General features: G+C 37.0%; 1 protein-coding gene across 24 annotated transcripts in view; it reads left to right on the top strand.

Moving 5' to 3' along the window:
- The window catches only part of SNAP91 (synaptosome associated protein 91), a 156,198-nt gene extending 138,244 nt beyond the window's left edge, over positions 1-17,954 (top strand). For 14 of the 24 annotated variants that reach the window (XM_081530485.1, XM_081530468.1, XM_081530489.1 and 11 more), the window contains 4 exons: positions 6,123-6,206; positions 7,240-7,344; positions 14,519-14,621; positions 16,553-17,954. In XM_081530485.1, coding sequence (XP_081386611.1) covers positions 6,123-6,206; positions 7,240-7,344; positions 14,519-14,611 — 282 coding nt within the window. In that variant the 3' untranslated portion in view covers positions 14,612-14,621; positions 16,553-17,954. The remainder of the gene's footprint in view (positions 1-6,122; positions 6,207-7,239; positions 7,345-14,518; positions 14,622-16,552) is intronic. The other 10 variants (XM_081530487.1, XM_081530490.1, XM_081530483.1 and 7 more) reach the window with 1 other exon arrangement.
- Positions 17,955-18,159: the final 205 nt, after the last annotated feature.

Raw genomic sequence — 18,159 nt, 5'->3', positions numbered from 1 at the left:
AATAGAATTATTCTTAAAATTCGTTATTACATTTAAGTCCGTGACTTCTCCATTGATAAGAGATTCTCTTGTGATTTAGTCACCCTTCTCTTCCTGGTACAAAGAGGGAGAGACCCTTAAGTGGGATCTCTTTTGTAAATCTAAACACACCTTATAAAAGCTTAATGTCTACTTTTCTCAGAGCTCCTCCTGCATCTGCTGTTCTTCAGAATAATCAGCTCAGAATAATCCTTATGCCAAAAAGCATATTGGGAGGATATTTTGCTACCCTTAAGTATTTTCTTTCTTTTAAAAAATCTTTTAGATAAATTTGTGTAATATTAAGTTAAACTTTATATAATTCAGTGATTTTAGTATCGTTTTGATGTTGTAAAACCGTTACCATTCTCTGTAATTCCAGAATATTTCCATCACCCCAAAAAGGAATATGGTCTTTCCCAATTTTCCGCTTCCCTATTCCATGACATCCAAAAATTTACTGTTTCTGTGGATTTGCCTCTTCTGGATTTTTAATATAAACAGAATCCTCCACTAGGGAGCCTTATGTGCATGACTTCTTCCACTTAGCATAATGTTTTCAAGGTTGATCTGTGTTGTAGCACGTAACAATACTTCATTATTTTACGGCTGACAGTTCTGTTGTTTGGACATACCACATTTTGTTATTCATTCGTTAATGAATGGACGTTTGTGTTGTTTCCACGTTTTGGCTATTATGAAAGGTATTTCTGTTATTTGTATACAAGTTTTGGTAAGAATATATGTCCTCCGTTCTCTTGGGAATATACCTAGGAATGTAATTGCCAGGACTTGTGTGACTGTTGAGCTTTTTGAGGAACTGACAGACTTTTCCACAGCAGCTGCATTATCGTATATATTTACACCATCATTGCATAGAGTTTCAATTGTGAATTTCATATGCATTTCCTTAATGACTAAGTTCAGTTCAGTTCAGTTGCTCAGTTGTGTCCAACTCTTTGTGACCCCATGAACCATAGCACACCAGGCCTCCCTGTCCATCACCAACTCCCGGAGTCTACCCAAACTCATGTCCATTGAGTCAGTGATGCCATCCAACCATCTCATCCTCTGTCATCCCCCTCTCCTCCTGCCTTCAATCTTTCCCAGCATCAGGGTCTTTTCAAATGAGTCAGCTCTTCGCATCAGGTGGCCATAGTATTGGAGTTTCAGCTTCAACATCAGTCCTTCCAATGAACACCCAGGACTGATCTCCTTTAGGATGGACTGGTTGGATCTCCTTGCAGTCCAAGGGACTCTCAAGAGTCTTCTCCAACACTACAGTTCAAAAGCATCAATTCTTCGGCAATCAGCTTTCTTTATAGTCCAACTCTCACATCCATACATGACTACTGGAAAAACCATAGCCTTGACTAGACAGACCTTTGTTGGCAAAGTAATGTCTCTGCTTTTTAATATGCTCTCTAGGTTGGTCATAACTTTCCTTCCAAGGAGTAAGTGTCTTTTAATTTCAAAGATCTTGAGAATCTTTTCATGTGCCTAATAGCCATTTGTATTTTTTCTTTTTTTGAGAAATGTGGTGAATTCTAAGAGATCTTTATTATTCTGGATACTAGATGCTTATGAGGTATATGATTTGCAAATATTTTCTCCCATTCTGTGAGTCGTCTTCATTTTCTTGATGGTATCTTTTAATGCACAAAGTTAAATTCTGATAAGCTCCGATTTCATCAATTTTTGTTGCTGTTGCTCGTGCTTTTGGTGTCATGTTTAAGAAACCATTGCCTGATCCAAGGTCTTAAAGATTTATACCTCGACTTCTTTCTAAGAGTTGTATAATTTTATCTGTTACATTAGGTCTTTGACCTGTTTTAGGCTCATTTTCATACGTGGTATGAGATAGGGGTCCAAATTATTTGTGTTGCGTGTACAAATCCAGTTAATCTGAGAAACACTTGTTGAAAAGACTGTTTTTTCTGGTCTTGGCATTCTTAAATATCAGTTGACCATAGATGTGTAGATTTATTTCCAGACTCTCTGTTGTGCTGTATGGACCTATATGTCTGTCCTCATGCCAGTACCACAGTGTTTTGATCAATGTAGCTTAGTTGTAAGTTTTGAAACCAGAAAGTGTGGAGTCCTCCAAATTTGTTCTTGTTTTTCAAGATACTTTTGTCTATTCTGGGTCATTGGATTTCCATATAAATATCAGGTTCAGATTGTCCATTTTTCTAAGAGAAGCAGTTAAAGTTGATAGGGACTGAAATTTTGATAGGAATAACACTGAATCTATAAAGCGAATTGGGAAGTATTGTCATCTTGACAATATTAAGTCTTCTAGTCCATGATTAGAGGATGTCTATTTTCCAAGTTGTCTTTAATGTCTTCAACAATGTTTTGTAGCTGTCAGTGTAGAAGTGTTGTACTGTCTTGTTAAATTTATTTCTAAATGCTGTTATAGATTAAATTTTTTGTAATTGCATTTTTTTTATTTTATTTTTTTTTAATTGCATTTTTTATTGTTCATTGCTAGTCTGAACACCACATTGATTTTTGTATATTTATTTTGTATCTTGCAACTTTGCTGAACTTGTTTATTAACTCTGATGGGTTTTTGTGTGTGAATTCTTTGATTTTCTCTATATAAGATGATGTCATCTGCAAATAGAGATAGACTTATTTCTTCCTTTCTTATTTGAATGCTCTTTGTTTCCTTTTCTTACCTAATTGCACTGACTAGGCCTCCCAGTACCTCTTGTTCTTAAGGAGAAAACTTTCAGTCATTCAACATTAAATATGATACTAGTTGTGAGTTATTTGTAGATTCCCTTTGTCAGGTGTAGGAATTCCCCTTCAATTTCTAGTTTATTTAGTGTTGTTGTGTCATGAATGGATTGTGGATTTTGTCAAATGCTTTTTCTGCATGTACTGAGATCAGTTTTTCTTTTATTTCTTATATTATTATAATATGATATATTAATTGATCCAACCTTGCATTCCTGGAATAAATCTCACTAGGTCATGGTGTATAATTCTTTTAATATGCTGCTAGATGTGGTGTGCTAGTATTTTGTTGAGAATTTTTATATTGATATTTGTAAAGAATTTGACTGTAGTTTTCTTAGGATGTCCTTGTCTGTATTTGGCATCACAGTAATACTGGCATCAAAGAATGGTTAGAAAATGTTCCTTTTCTGTTTTTTTGAGAGCTTGAGAAGGATTGATATTAATTCTTCTTTATACATTTAATAGAATGGACCAGTGAAGCAATCTGATTCTGGGCTTCTCTGTGATCAAAGGGCTTCCCTCATAGCTCAGTCAGTAAAGAATCTGCCTGCGATGCAGAAGACCTCGGTTCTATTCCTGGGTTGGGAAGATCCCCTGGAGAAGGAAATGGCAATCCAGTCTAGTATTCTTGCCTGGAAAATCCCATGGACAGAGGAGCCTGGTGGACTACAGTCCATGGGGTCACAAGAGTTGGACATGGCTTAGTGACTAAACCACCACTGTGATCAAAAGTTTTTGATTATTAACTCAGTCTCTTTACTTGCTATACATCTATTTAGATTTTTTTATTTCTTCTTGAGTCAGGTTTGGTAGTTTGTGTCTTTCTAGGAGTTTGACTGTTACATCTAGATTATCTAATGTTTTAGCATATAATTTCTTATAATATATCCTTTTAATTCTTTTTATTTTTGTAAGATTGGTAGTAATATCTCCACTTCCTTTCCTGATTTTGGTCATTTAGGTTTCTCTTTTTTTTCTTGTCTACTTGAAAGTTTGTTAATTTTATTGATCTTTTCAAAGATCTTTTCTTTCCTCTTTTGTTTTCCCGTTCTTCATTTCATTTTTCTCTGCTCTAATTGTTTTTATTTCCTTTCTCTGCTCACTTTAGAATTAGTTCTTCTTTTTTGTAGTTGCTTATGGTAGAAACTTAGATTATTGATTTGAGATCTTTCTCCTGAATATGAGCTGTATGATCTTGTTTCTTTTCATATAATTTTTTATTGGGACCTGGGTACATTGAATATTATAATACGGCAGCACTGAAAATCATGTTCTACCCTTCCCCAAGGTTTGTTGTTGCTACTTTGTTTGTTATTGTTGTTTTGCTACTTTGGTAGAGGGGGTTATTTGCTTGTTTGTTTTGTCCTTTAGCTAATTGGTCCACTAGAATTAGACAGATACTACTTAAAATCCTGGAACCAAAAAAATCTCCTGGTCTTTACAGAGGGGCTCTGCGTGTGTGTTAGGCATGACCTGAGACTCAACCAGGCAGGTTGCAACTCTACCTTAGCAATCACTGCTGCTGCTGCTGCTGCTGCTGCTAAGTCGCTTCAATCACTACTGTTTGCTTAAAGCCTCCAAGTCAGCCCAGAGGCATCTCAAGTCTTTCCAGAGTATGTGCATAGCCCTGGGCATGTGCATGGCTATCTAATTTCCCAGGAGGATGTCTGGATTTTTCAAACCCTTAATTCTCAAAGCATCTCATTCTCCAGCCTTTCCTCTGAGCTTTTTGTTTAGGCTGCTATTTCCTGTGACTGATATCCATTACCTGATACAGCAACAACTGAAAAATTTGCCTTCAAGTATTTTCCACAAACGTCTTCAGATAACAGCTTTAGCACTAGATGGGTTCCCAGTTTGGCAAGATAACAACAAGCCTTTTGAGCCAGTGTTTCTAGGGACCCACCTAGACAAGAGACAAGACAAAGCAAATAATTAAAATATTTTCTGCTCCTTGTGATACTATTCCTGGGAATGTGTGCTGTTATTTTCAAGGCTACAGCTGAACTGGAGGACTGTGTAAATTTCAAGGGATTGCAGTAGGGTTTATTTTATGCCTAAGGGAAGTATTAGGGGTTTTGGTATATGACTGAAAACTCTCAAACCTCAGCCTGAAATGGGATATGTGAACAGTATTATGTGTAGTCTTCTAAATGCTTCCTAAAACTTGGAATTAATTTTGGTCTTTGTACAAACGTACAACAGTCAGAAGTCAGAGAGAAGCAAATATAACACAAAAAACAATAATATAAAAAACTGGGAATAAAACCACCATATGACCCAGCAATCCCACTACTATGCATATATCCTGAGGAAATCAAAACTGAAAAAGATACATGTACCCTAATGTTCATTGCGTCTCTATTTACAACAGCTAGAACATGGAAGCAATCTAGATGTCCATCGACAGATGAATGGATAAAGAAGCTGTGGTACATATATACAATGGAATATTATTCGGCCATAAAAAAATAACGCATTTGAGTCAATTCTAATGAGGTGGATGAACCTAGAAACTGTTATGCAGAGTGAAGTCAGAAAGAGAAAGATAAATATTGTATACTAATGCATATATATAGAATCTAGAAAGATGATACCAATGAATTTATTTGTAGGGCAGCAGTGGAGAAACAGACATAAAAAACAGACTTATGGACACACTCAGGGGGAGGAAGGAGAGGATGAGAGGTCTGGAGAGAGTAACATGGAAACTCATATTACCGTATGTAAAATAGATAGCCAATGGGAATTTGCTGTATGACTCAGGGAGCTCACATAGGGGCTCTGTAACAACCTGGAGGGGAGGGGAGGGAGATGGGGGAGGTTCAAGAGGAAGGGGACATATGTATACCTATAGCTGATTCATGTTGATATTTGGCAGAAAACAGCAATATTCTATAAAGCAATTATCCTTCAGTTAAAAAATAAAATAATTTTTTTAATGGAGGGAAATGGAAACCAAGCTTTAAACATGTAAATGAAAGCATTCCTCAAATTTCTAATTCAATGCCTATTGGAGAATATAACGATTAGACAAAGAAAGTTTAGAAAAATTTGACTTCTTTACATTGAAGGTGGCATAAGTAGGTACAGAGCATAAGCTGAGCCCAAATAGCTCCACAATGGTGAACATCACGTGAGTAACCTTTGTATCACTGGCATGGTGCTAGCGCCTATTTTTAAAATTAAAAACTGAAATTTGAGATTTCTTTATATCTTTACACATACTTAACAGCATGCATTTAAAAGTTATATTCTGTCCTTTTAAAGCCATATTATATTGGTTCTTTTTGTTTGTTGTTTGTGTGTGTGTATGTATGTATGTGTCTGTGTGTGTTTTGTGGGTTTTTTGATAGCAAGGAGCTGTACCTCCAACCAGTTCAGTTCCTCCTGTTGCCGGGGCCCCATCTGTCGGACAACCTGGAGCAGGGTTTGGAATGGTGAGTGATGACATGTTTTAAAAATTGTAATTAATACTTCGAAGGACTTTGTCAAATCCCAGATTAACTATAGAATATAATTCTCCCCATAACACAGTAGAGTAAAATTTAAGAATTAAGTCATCTGCTTTAGACATTAAGTAGTCTACACAGGACATGATCAAGTCAGTTATAAGACGCTTAAAATAATTTTACACCATCAAAATAATTTTTGTAGTGCACTGATAATGTCATTTTTGGAGTACTGTTTACCAAACCAGTGACCTGGGCTCTTAGCTCAATCATCAAAATCAACTTTTCATCAGTATACTGACTTTTTACTTACCACTTTTATCACTGGCAAATTTTAGGGCCATTTTCCATAAAGAGACAAGTCTTTACCTCTTTAAGAACTATACATACAGAAGATAGATAAACAACAGCAAAGCCTGGTTGGGTTAAGGATGCTGCCTGGCCAGCCAGGCTTCTCAGTCACCTCAGTGGTTCTCTGCCATCTGCCAGCCTCACAACACCAATCATTCTAAATTACAAGTTGTAGGAACTTATCTGGTGGTCTGGAGTTTCCAAGGTGGGCTCAGTGGCAAAGAATCTGCCTGCCTGTGCAGGAGACACAGGTTCAGTCCCTGGGTTGGGAAGATACCCTGGAGGAAGAAATGGCAACCTACTTCAGTATTCTTGCCTGGGAAATCCCATGGATAGAGGAGCCTGACCACCTACAGTCCATGGAGTCGCAAAGAGTCAGACACAATTGAGCATGCATCCTGGCAGTCCAGTGGTTAAGAATCCATGCTTCCATTGTAGGGGACACAGGTTCAGTCCCTGGTCAGGGAACTAAGATCCCCACATGCCATACAGCACAGCGAAAAACATAAATAAAAATTTAAGTAAGCATCTTTAAAAAAAATGACAAGTGATACTTTGTCACAACTCTGGATTCCTCAGAAATTTTCTTTAACATATTAAAGACATAAATGTAAGGGCATTGCCAGAGTGGACTCTCCACTCACACCGTGAACCCCTCTGCTTTTTTCAGCCTCCAGCGGGGACAGGCATGCCCATGATGCCTCAGCAGCCAGTCATGTTTGCACAGCCCATGATGAGGCCACCCTTTGGAGTTACAGCTGTACCTGGCACACAGGTCAGTTTTTAAATGTCCACAAAAGAATAACATTAATTTATAAGTGTAAACTGTCACGTGACCAACAATTTTAAAATGCTTTTACCTGATACCATCTTCACGTTTGTTGCTTGGGAAGAAGTAAAGGGAACATGGAAGACAGATGAACAGTGGTGACATTTAAAGGAAAATGATAGAAAAAGCTAACTGTCCTAAGGTCCCTCCATTCTTTTCCTTAATTTGGAATGTTTCCTGAGAACTACCAGGTGTTTAAAATATCTAGGCATTTATTCCAGAAAAAAATGAGTAGCTCTAATCCATTGTCTTACTACATGTTCCTAGAGTTAGCCAAAATTAAGGTTAGGGACACCATACTCCTTGCTGCTAAGTGTGCCCAAGACTAGTGATACTAACTACAGTGAGTCTGCCAAACTGTAAAGCCTAGATCTTGGCATCTGGTCCCATCACTTCATGGCAAATGTATGGGGGAAAAATGGAAACAGTGACAGACTTTATTTCCTTGGGCTCCAAAATCACTGCAGATGGTGACTGCAACCATGAAATTAAAAGACACTTGCTCCTTGGAAGAAAAGCTATGACCAACCTAGACAGCATATTAAAAAGCAGAGACATCACTTTACTGACAAAGGTCTGTGTAGTCAAAGCTATGGTTTTTCCAGTAGTCATGAACGGATGTGAGAGCTGAACCGTAAAGAAGGCTGAGTGCTGAAGAATTGATGTTTTCTGTCTGTGATGCTGGAGGACTCTTCAGAGTCCCTTGGACAGCAAAGAGATCAAACCAGTCCATCCTAAAGGAAATCAACCCTGAATATTCATTGGAAGGACTGATGCTGAAGATGAAGCTCCAGTATTTTGGTCAACTGATGCAAAGAGCTGACTCACTGGAAAAGACCCTGATGCTGGGAAGGATTGAGGGCAGGAGGAGAAGTGGGCAACAGAGTATGAGATGGTTGGATGGCATCACCAACTCAGTGGACATGAGTTTGAGCAAACTGCAGCAGATGGTGAAGAATAGGGAAGTCTAGTGTGCTGCAGTCCATGGGGTCACAAAGAGTCAGACACGACTGAGTGGCTGAACAACAACAAAGCCTGTGGGAGCAATTCCCACAAAACTGCCCTCATCAGACCCTTCAGGTCCCAAAGGCCACCCTCACTTCAGACCAGCTGCCTGCAGATTTAAGGGTTCCCAGGACCACCCTCAGATTAGACAGTTTTCTGGAAAGACTCATAGAACTCAGGGAAGCACTAACTTTACAATGACAGTTTTATTGTAGTGAAAAGATACAAACAGATGCAGCCAAAAGAAGAGATGCACTGGGCAAAGTCTGAGAGGATCCCACATGAAGCTTCTTTGTCCTCAGGGATGCATTACCCACCTCGCATCACTATGTGAGGATACACATGCAGTACTGCTAACCCAGGAAGCGTACCTGAGCTTCAGTATGCAGAGTTTTTATTAACCTCTCATTATATTGGAATGACTGAATTATTTCTCACGTTGTTGAACTCCATCTCCAGCCTTCCTCCCTTCCTGAAGGTCAGGTTCATATCCTGTGGCCCAAAGACTGAACTGTTTAATCACATGGTTGATTTTCTGGCATGGCCAGCCCCCAACCCTGAGTTACCTAGTTAGCATAAATGATCAGGTGTGGTGCCACAAACCCACTCTGAATAACAAAGACATTTCCAATACTAGGAAAATTCCAAAGGTTTAGAAGTTATCTACCAGTGTTCAGGACAAAGGGCAAACCTCTCTTTAGATAAGGCCAAGTTTCTTACTATACAGCGTGCTACCTTTATTTGCAAAGATGCTAAAATATATGTACTTTGTTGAACTGTTTTGCTGCTAATAATGATGTTCAAACTGATAAGTCACCTTTTCTTTATTCCTCTCATAAATTGCCTGGCCCAAGTGAAGGTATATGTAGAACCAAAGAAGTTTTCACCATGAGAAATTGATTTAGGATGGAGGAAGAACATTATAACTACTAGCACCGTGCTGAGCACTCAGAACACATGGCTCAAATATATTTTATGGATATCAGTAAATGATTTCGCTTCTATTGTATAATTTTTAAATTTACCACGTGTGTTTATATTGTCTCAGCCTCACAATAGGAATCCTACTGTGAACCTTCTAAATGTACTTTAATCCCCTTTCTTCCTTGAATCATCTCTAAATTCTTTCTCTACCTGCTCCCCAAATTGGCTTCAGTTTCTTTACTTTAACCCTTCAAAAGCCATAATGACCAGGAGAGTGATAGTGAGTGTCCAAAAAGATAAAATTTAAAATGTAACAGACTCCAGCCTTTGAGGCCATCACCAAAGCACTGGCTTCCTGAGGAATTTTCCCTTCTGCTCTGAGATAATGAATGCTGCTACCCAAAGTTGTTTGGGGTGGGGGAGGGTGGGGGAGGGTGGTGGGTGGGGAGTCGATATTAAGGGAGGTTTTGGGTTTCATAGTTGGTATTACAGTTAATCTAGATATATTTAAATTCCAAGAAAGAATCTCACTTATGAATATTTCCTTGATGGTTGAATATATCCATGACTATCTACCACCTTTTTGAAAAAGAAGAAATTGAAAGGATGTTACTGAAATTTTTAAAAGTCTTATTGTATTTGGTGTGCTGAATGCTTTAGAAAGAATACAGTTTTATTCTGAACCAGGAAGAAATAGAAGATCTTAACAGACCCATCACAAGCACGGAAATCGAAACTGTAATCAGAAATCTTCCAGCAAACAAAAGCCCAGGACCAGACGGCTTCACAGCGGAATTCTACCAAAAATTTAGAGAAGAGCTAACACCTATCCTACTCAAACTCTTCCAGAAAATTGCAGAAGATGGTAAACTTCCAAACTCATTCTATGAGGCCACCATCACCCTAATTCCAAAACCAGACAAAGATGTCACAAAAAAGGAAAACTACAGGCCAATATCACTGATGAACATAGATGCAAAAATCCTTAATAAAATTCTAGCAAGCAGAATCCAACATCATATTAAAAAGATCATACATCATGACCAAGTGGGCTTTATCCCAGGAATGCAAGGTTTTTTTAACGTCCGCAAATCAATGTAATACACCACATTAACAAATTGAAAGAAAAAAACCATATGGTTATCTCAATAGATGCAGAAAAAGCCTTTGACAAAATTCAGCATCCATTTATGATAAAAACCCTCCAGAAAGCAGGAATAGAAGGAACATATCTCAACATAATAAAAGCTGTATATGACAAACCCACAGCAAACATTATCCTCAATGGTGAAAAATTGAAAGCATTTCCCCTAAAGTCAGGAACAAGGCAAGGATGCCCACTTTCACCACTACTATTCAACATAGTTTTGGAAGTTTTGGCCACAGCAATCAGAGCTGAAAAAGAAATAAAAGGAATACAGATAGGAAAAGAAGAAGTAAAACTCGCACTGTTTGCAGATGACATGATCCTCTACATAGAAAACCCTAAAGACTCTACTAGAAAATTACTAGAGTTAATCAATGAATATAGTAAAGTTGCAGGATATAAAATTAACACACAGAAATCCCTTGCATTCCTATACTCCAATAATGAGAAAACAGAAAGAGAAATTAAGGAAACAATACCATTCACCATTGCAACAAAAAGAATAAAATACTTAGGAATATATCTACCTAAAGAAACAAAAGACTTATATATAGAAAATTATAAAACACTGATGAAAGAAATCAAAGAGGACACAAACAGATGGAGAAATATACCGTGTTCATGGATTGGAAGAATTAATATAGTGAAAATGAGTATACTACCCCAAGCAATCTATAGATTCAATGCAATCCCTATCAAGCTACCAATGGTATTTTTCACAGAACTAGAACAAATCATCTCACAATTTGTATGGAAATATAAGAAACCTCGAATAGCCAAAGCAATCTTGAGGAAGAAGAATGGAACTGGAGGAATCAACCTGCCTGACTTCAGGCTCTACTACAAAGCCACAGTCATCAAGACAGTATGGTACTGGCACAAAGATAGAAATATAGATCAATGGAACAAAATAGAAAGCCCAGAGATAAACCCACGCACCTATGGACACCTTATCTTCGACAAAGGAGGCAAGAATATACAGTGGAGAAAAGACAATCTCTTTAACAAGTGGTGCTGGGAAAACTGGTCAACCACTTGTAAAAGAATGAAACTAGAACACTTCCTAACACCAAAATAAATATACAAAAATAAACTGTACACAAAAATAAACTCAAAATGGATTAAAGATCTAAACGTAAGACCAGAAACTATAAAACTCCTAGAGGAAAACATAGGCAAAACACTCTTGGACATAAATCACAGCAGGATCCTCCATGACCCACCTCCCAGAATATTGGAAATAAAAGCAAAAATAAACAAATGGGACCTAATTAAAATTAAAAGCTTTTGCACAACAAAGGAAACTATAAGCAAGGTGAAAAGACAGCCTTCAGAATGGGAGAAAATAATAGCAAACGAAGCAACAGACAAACAATTAATCTCAAAAATATACAAGCAACTCCTGCAGCTGAATTCCAGAAAAATAAACGACCCAATCAAAAAATGGGCCAAAGAACTAAACAGACATTTCTCCAAAGAAGACATACAGATGGCTAACAAACACATGAAAAGATGCTCAACATCACTCATTATTAGAGAAATGCAAATCAAAACCACAATGAGGTATCATTTCACACCAGTCAGAATGGCTGCTATCCAAAAGTCTACAAGCAATAAATGCTGGAGAGGGTGTGGAGAAAAGGGAACCCTCTTACACTGTTGGGTGGGAATGCAAACTAGTACAGCCACTATGGAGAACAGTGTGGAGATTCCTTAAAAAACTGGGAATAGAACTGCCATATGACCCAGCAATCCCACTGCTGGGCATATACACCGAGGAAACCAGAATTGAAAGAGACGCGTGTACCCCAATGTTCATCGCAGCACTGTTTACAATAGCCAGGACATGGAAGCAACCTAGATGTCCATCAGCAGACGAATGGATAAGGAAGCTGTGGTACATATACACAATGGAATATTACTCAGCCATTAAAAAAAATACATTTGAATCGGTTCTACTGAGATGGATGAAACTGGAGCCCATTATAGAGAGTGAAGTAAGCCAGAAAGAAAAACACCAATACAGTATACTAATGCATATATATGGAATTTGAAAGATGGTAATGATAACCCTATATGCGAGACAGAATAAGAGACACAGATGCATAGAACAATTTTATGGACTCTGAGGGAGAAGGTGAGGGTGGGACGTTCTGGGAGAATAGCATTGAAACATGTATATTATCATATGTGAAACAGAACACCATTCCATGTTCGATGCATGAGACAAGGGCTCAGGGCTGGGGCAATGGGATGACCCAGAGGGATGGGATGGGGAGGGAGGTGGGAGGGGGGTCCAGGAAGGGGAACACATGTAAACCCATGGCTGATTCATGTCAATGTATGGCAAAAGCTATTACAATATTGTAAAGTAATTAGCCCCCAACTAAAATAAATAAATTTATTAAAAAAAAAAAAAAAAGAAAAAGAAAAAAAATCTTATGGAATAAACCTAGACAAACTTTTTGGCCAACCCAATAGAACATAACAAAGTTGGGCTTGACTGTTGCAAAGTAGTCAGCTTAATAAAGATATTTTCTTCCCAAAAAAAAAAAGAATACAGTTTTATTATATAAGGTAGTTTTCCTGCTTGATACCAGGGTTGCATAGCATCGATTTGTTTACTTAATTCAAAGGATGAAAATGAAAAATAGATGATACAATGAAAACAGTGTTTTAATCATTTAATTGAATTTATGGCAATTTGGGAAATGGTATGCCATAGTTATACAATTTTTAAGCTGTATTTCCTACATCAGAGAAGAATCATAGCTGATAAGATATTAGGTAAGAAAACAAACATGAGTTAGAAGCTTTGGAAGACATAGAAGTTTTTCATTACTGGTGTGTGGATTCTTGCACTGTAGATCAGTTGGTTGGTGTCACAATGTCATATCACCTAATTATTAATTATGGACCACTCCTTGAGTTTCTTATCTTCCAAACAACTTTGACCCTTTATATTTATTTTTTCCTGGCCTTTCCATGAGATAGGATCCCAGTTTTTAAAATGGAAATTTGACTGATACATACTACAGTTAATCAATAGTTTCTGGACAAAGGAACAAATCTAAAACTGCTTATTTCTGGAGCTTTGTTTACAGAACCAAAAAAGAAAACATACATCCCCGCCCTTCAATCCCAGGTTCCTGAGTTTCCATCTTGCTACAAGCATAGAAGATTAATTAGCTGAAAGGATACATGTTAGTTATTGTTCTATGTAGACTCCATGACCTTTTTCAAGGCCTTGGACCCTAACATTCCTGCAAAAGCCTGTTCCTAAAACTTATGTTTGTCACACAATGAAATAATTTAGGTATTCATTAAACAGAAACAAGGTAGGTAAATTTTTGGTTGCTTTTGCTTCAGGTTTAATATGATTCTTCTCTGTGGTATCTAATAATTAATCTTCTCTACAAGCTGGATAGGCAAGATTGGAATTCGGTGACATTCATAACTAGACTATTTGATCATCCAGAAACAAACAGTGCCCCCAGATTTGACAGGTGTTCACTTAAAATACTTTATATGAAATTCTAGTCTATTTAGCTAATATTTTAAAGTAATTTCTTAAGTGACTTTCTGCAGGCTGTTTTCTTTCCATTTTTCCTTCAAACTCACTCTCACTCTGAGAAAAGTTGTTTATATTCCTTTATTAGTTCAGAGGTACTAATAACTCAAAGTCAAAATGCTTTGAATAGAGAAGTTGTTTTTTTCACTATGTATTCATAGTAGCTTTAATGTAACTAGTTTTTCACATCTTCCCTAACTAATATCCATATTGTTCTACAAGAGTCCTCAAATTTTACTTTGGCTAAATTTGATGTCAAATAATTTCAAGAAAGCCAGTATCCTTTGAAGTGTGTTTTTTAAATCCAAACTCTAAAACAACCCTGTGACTAAGTAGAACAAAGTAGATTTTGTAAACTTTTAGCCATCTGGTCTTCTGCATGCTTGTTTTCTGTGGTATGCGCTTGGCCTAATGCTTATCTATCTCTGTTTGCTTTCTGTTTCCACTGTCTTGGGCTGGCTTTTCCTCCTTAGCTTTCTCCAAGCCCTACACCTGCCTCTCAGAGTCCCAAGAAACCTCCAGCAAAGGACCCATTAGCGGATCTTAACATCAAGGATTTCTTGTAAACAATTTAAGGTATCTAATATTGAGCTTTTCCTGTGGGCTTGTGATAGTGACCTATGCTATGCTTAGCTATTTTATTAGGTATAATATTTGTACTTCTGTGTCCTTAATACATATATATAATAATAATTGTTTGAATGTGTATGCTTTTGAAATCCATATTGAAAGCTATCTTTGTCAGTGATTTTTTAATCTTACTTAATTTGCAAAACTAAGAGGGAGAGAAACCTCCAAATTGTCCTTACCCTGGAAAGCACACAGATTATACTAATAAAGCAAAAAGTTGCTCAACCTGCTCCATAAATTAGAAAATTACTACTGCATTCTATGATGACTAGAATTTATAGAAAGGTAACACTTATAATACTTCATTTAAAAATTGTCTTAAGAATGTATTTGGTGACAATCGTAATTTTATTTTGCTTATTCTTATTTGGCCTCATCAAGTAACACTTAGATTTATTACCCTTTGTATCTCTGCATTCAGACAAAATTTTCATTTCTAACATTCCAAGTTTAAATTTCTAATGTAATTTGTGAAATTACATTATGGCTAATAGAGGACTTACAGAAGGAAACTAATGAAGACAACGATTTGCTGTTAACCCCAGAACCTGACACAGTGGATAGCTTCTCAACAAATATTAAGTTGGCCAAAAAGTTCATTCAAGTTTTTCATGTTACAGAAAAACCAGAGCGAACTTTTTGGCCAACCCAGTACTTGCTGAATGTGAGTGAACACTGGTAATGATGCTTTTCATTTACACGGTGTTTTTCGTTCTTCCCAGTAATTAACTCTTTGATCACCTCTGTTGGAGATCAAACCCTGCAGGATAAGCTAGCCAGATGCTTTGGCCTCCATTTCACAGCTAAAGAAACTGTCCCTTGGCATTAAGTGATTTGCCTAGGGTCACACTGGAAGAGAAGTATGAGGGTTGAAGTTTTTGAACCCCTGTCTGGTGTTCTTTTTATCATACATCTACTACATATATATTTTTAAACTTCCTCTGATGCCTACGATGACTTTTGTAGATTTCTGCCTTGTGATTTTTTTCTTCATAAACATTGATAATTTATCATTTTAAGGCCTTGACATCTCAGCCAAGTAATCCTCCTTGAGCCCAACTTTTATGTTCCACTTTGGGCCGGATTGGGCTGAGATAGGCATCATGTAGATACATAAAGAAGACAACAGGCACTTATTTCTTAGCAGCTGAAGTTTCAGAAATGACCAAGAGTGCAGCAGGAAGCAGCCTTTTATCCACTTGTTATTCAGAAATGTTGCTGTCAGCATGTACAGGAATTCTGAGAAGTGTCTGAAACAGAAGTGCTTGAGACACCCTCAGCTCTCAGATTCACAGTCAAAAGTGGGACAGACACAGACTGTGTTATAAAGGAGAGTTACCCCCATGCCTAAGCCTGAAGACCGCAGGAAGGGTTTCCTGGCAGAGATGACATAGCAAGGGAGATGGCAGGGAGCGGAGACGGCGTGTAAATGAAGGCTTTGCGTCACTGGGGATGTCTCCCCACTCTCTCTTCTGTCACTTGTACAACTGCTTAGTGGCTCCTTGAAAACCTTAACTGAAAAGAACCCCAGAAAAGGGAGTCCCTGCCCTCCCCTCTTTTTTTCACTGCCCTTTTTTAAGGTTAATTTTTTAATTGATATTGAATGTCATGCTAAGATTTTTTCTAAGTATACTTAGAAATTTTGCCAACAGAATTTGCTTACTTAAAATGAAGCTATACATTGAAAAAAAATTTTTTAATGTTCCTGGATGAAATTTTAAGCTTGTCTTAAAAGAATTGTGAAAAGTGTTTAAATGTGACTTTGGTAATATGAAGACTTGCTGTGTAAAACAGCGAAGTAAAATTGCAAGGAAGGTAAAATGTTTGAGAACTACATAATACCGTTTTCTAATTCAAGTGCTTTTTTATCTTTACAGCTGCAATTTTTGTGACTGAATAGGAAAAAAAATAATAACTTTGGAGACTTCAAATAAAATTGACGCTCAGAGTTTCAAAGGGAGCCACCAGTACCAATCCCAATGCTTATTCGTAACTTCTCTTCCAAAATGTGTAGCACAGCTGTGAAAGTGAACATTAGGAATGTGTACTACCTTAGCTGTTATCCCTACTCTCAAAATTGTAGTGTATGTGGGTTCTTTGTGTGTTGCGTGATGTAAACAATGAATGGATGTTTCTGATGCCTTTAGTGCTCTCTGGACCTCGCCCATGGACGGATGATGCAGCTGTTGTGTGGTGAGCCATTGGGAAAGATGTATCTGTGTTTTTGAAGGTTTCAATGTATATATAACTTTTGGACACACCTGAACTCTCCCCATAAATTCTCTTTTCTTCTGTATCTGCGTTACAAATATAGTGTGATAATATCAGATAGTAAGGAAAACACTTAAATATACAGAACTTTTTTTGGTGTGAAGTACACTTTTCCAATCACAGGACCTTCAGCTGTGGTGGGAAATGTTTATTTTTGTGGCACTGTATATGTTAAGAAATTTTATTTTAAAAAATATATAAAGGTTAATGTCCATAACAAATATTTCCCCTCAAAGCTACCTTAATCAAGAATGAAAAATCATATGGGAAGAATTTCATATTTAATCACTGCTGTATTAAATTATCTATTTTAATTATGTTTGACAGGTTTTGCATCTAAATTGACCTACTTGTTCATTCTTGATTCAGTGCACTGAAAGTAAAGGGTCTGTTTCCATCTTGTCTGTGAAAATGCAATTAGAAGTGTGCTGTTCAAGTGATTATGAAGGCACCCCAAGGTATAGCTGTAATTTAAAGTTTACTGCAAATCTTTTAATTTTCTTGTGGGGTTTATGTACATCTGTTAATTTAGTATTTCTTTGTGTGTTCTGTAGATTAGTGTTCTTCCATCCCTCAATTGAGCTCAAAGTAGGTTTTGTTGTACCATTGTGATTAGAATTTAAACTAAATCAGAGAATTGTATTCTTTACTGTACATACTGTATTCTTTAATTTTTAAGTTGGCGTCATATTGTCTGTGCTGATGGCTTGGCTTAAGATTTTGATGCATACATGAGGTCACTGTTGATCAGTGTTGCTAGTGGCTTGGCCGCTCTTTGTTAAAGCATATTGGGTTGGAAAGGTGTTTGCCTTTTTTTCAAATTACTCAATAGATGTATGGTACCATTTAAAAGTGGTTGTATCTGAATTTACTGTGGGGATAACATACACTGTAATGGGGAAAAATTACCTAAAACCAATTTCAACATGGCTTTTCTTTGTATTTCAGTTCAAAAATCCAGTGCATGTACGCCCTCTGAGATGCAATAAACACCTTGAACAAAGAAAATGCAAACATCATCTTTTTCTCTTTGATTATTTTTAATGGGAAAAAGTCTGTTTCAGATGACACACATATCATATACAAAATATTCCAAATGTTAAACCATTTAGGATGAGAAATACAGTCTGTGCCAACATAGTTTTGATTCTTTTTTTTTTTTTAATAAATTTATTTATTTTAGTTGGGGGCTAATTACTTTACAATATTGTAA

The sequence above is a fragment of the Giraffa tippelskirchi genome, chromosome 9 (genome assembly GCF_054371585.1).
Source record: "Giraffa tippelskirchi isolate mGirTip1 chromosome 9, T2T-mGirTip1v1.2.pri, whole genome shotgun sequence".
Classification (NCBI taxonomy): Eukaryota; Metazoa; Chordata; class Mammalia; order Artiodactyla; family Giraffidae; genus Giraffa; species Giraffa tippelskirchi.
Note: the sequence above shows the minus strand (reverse complement) of the source record. Positions and strands in the feature narration are given on the sequence as shown.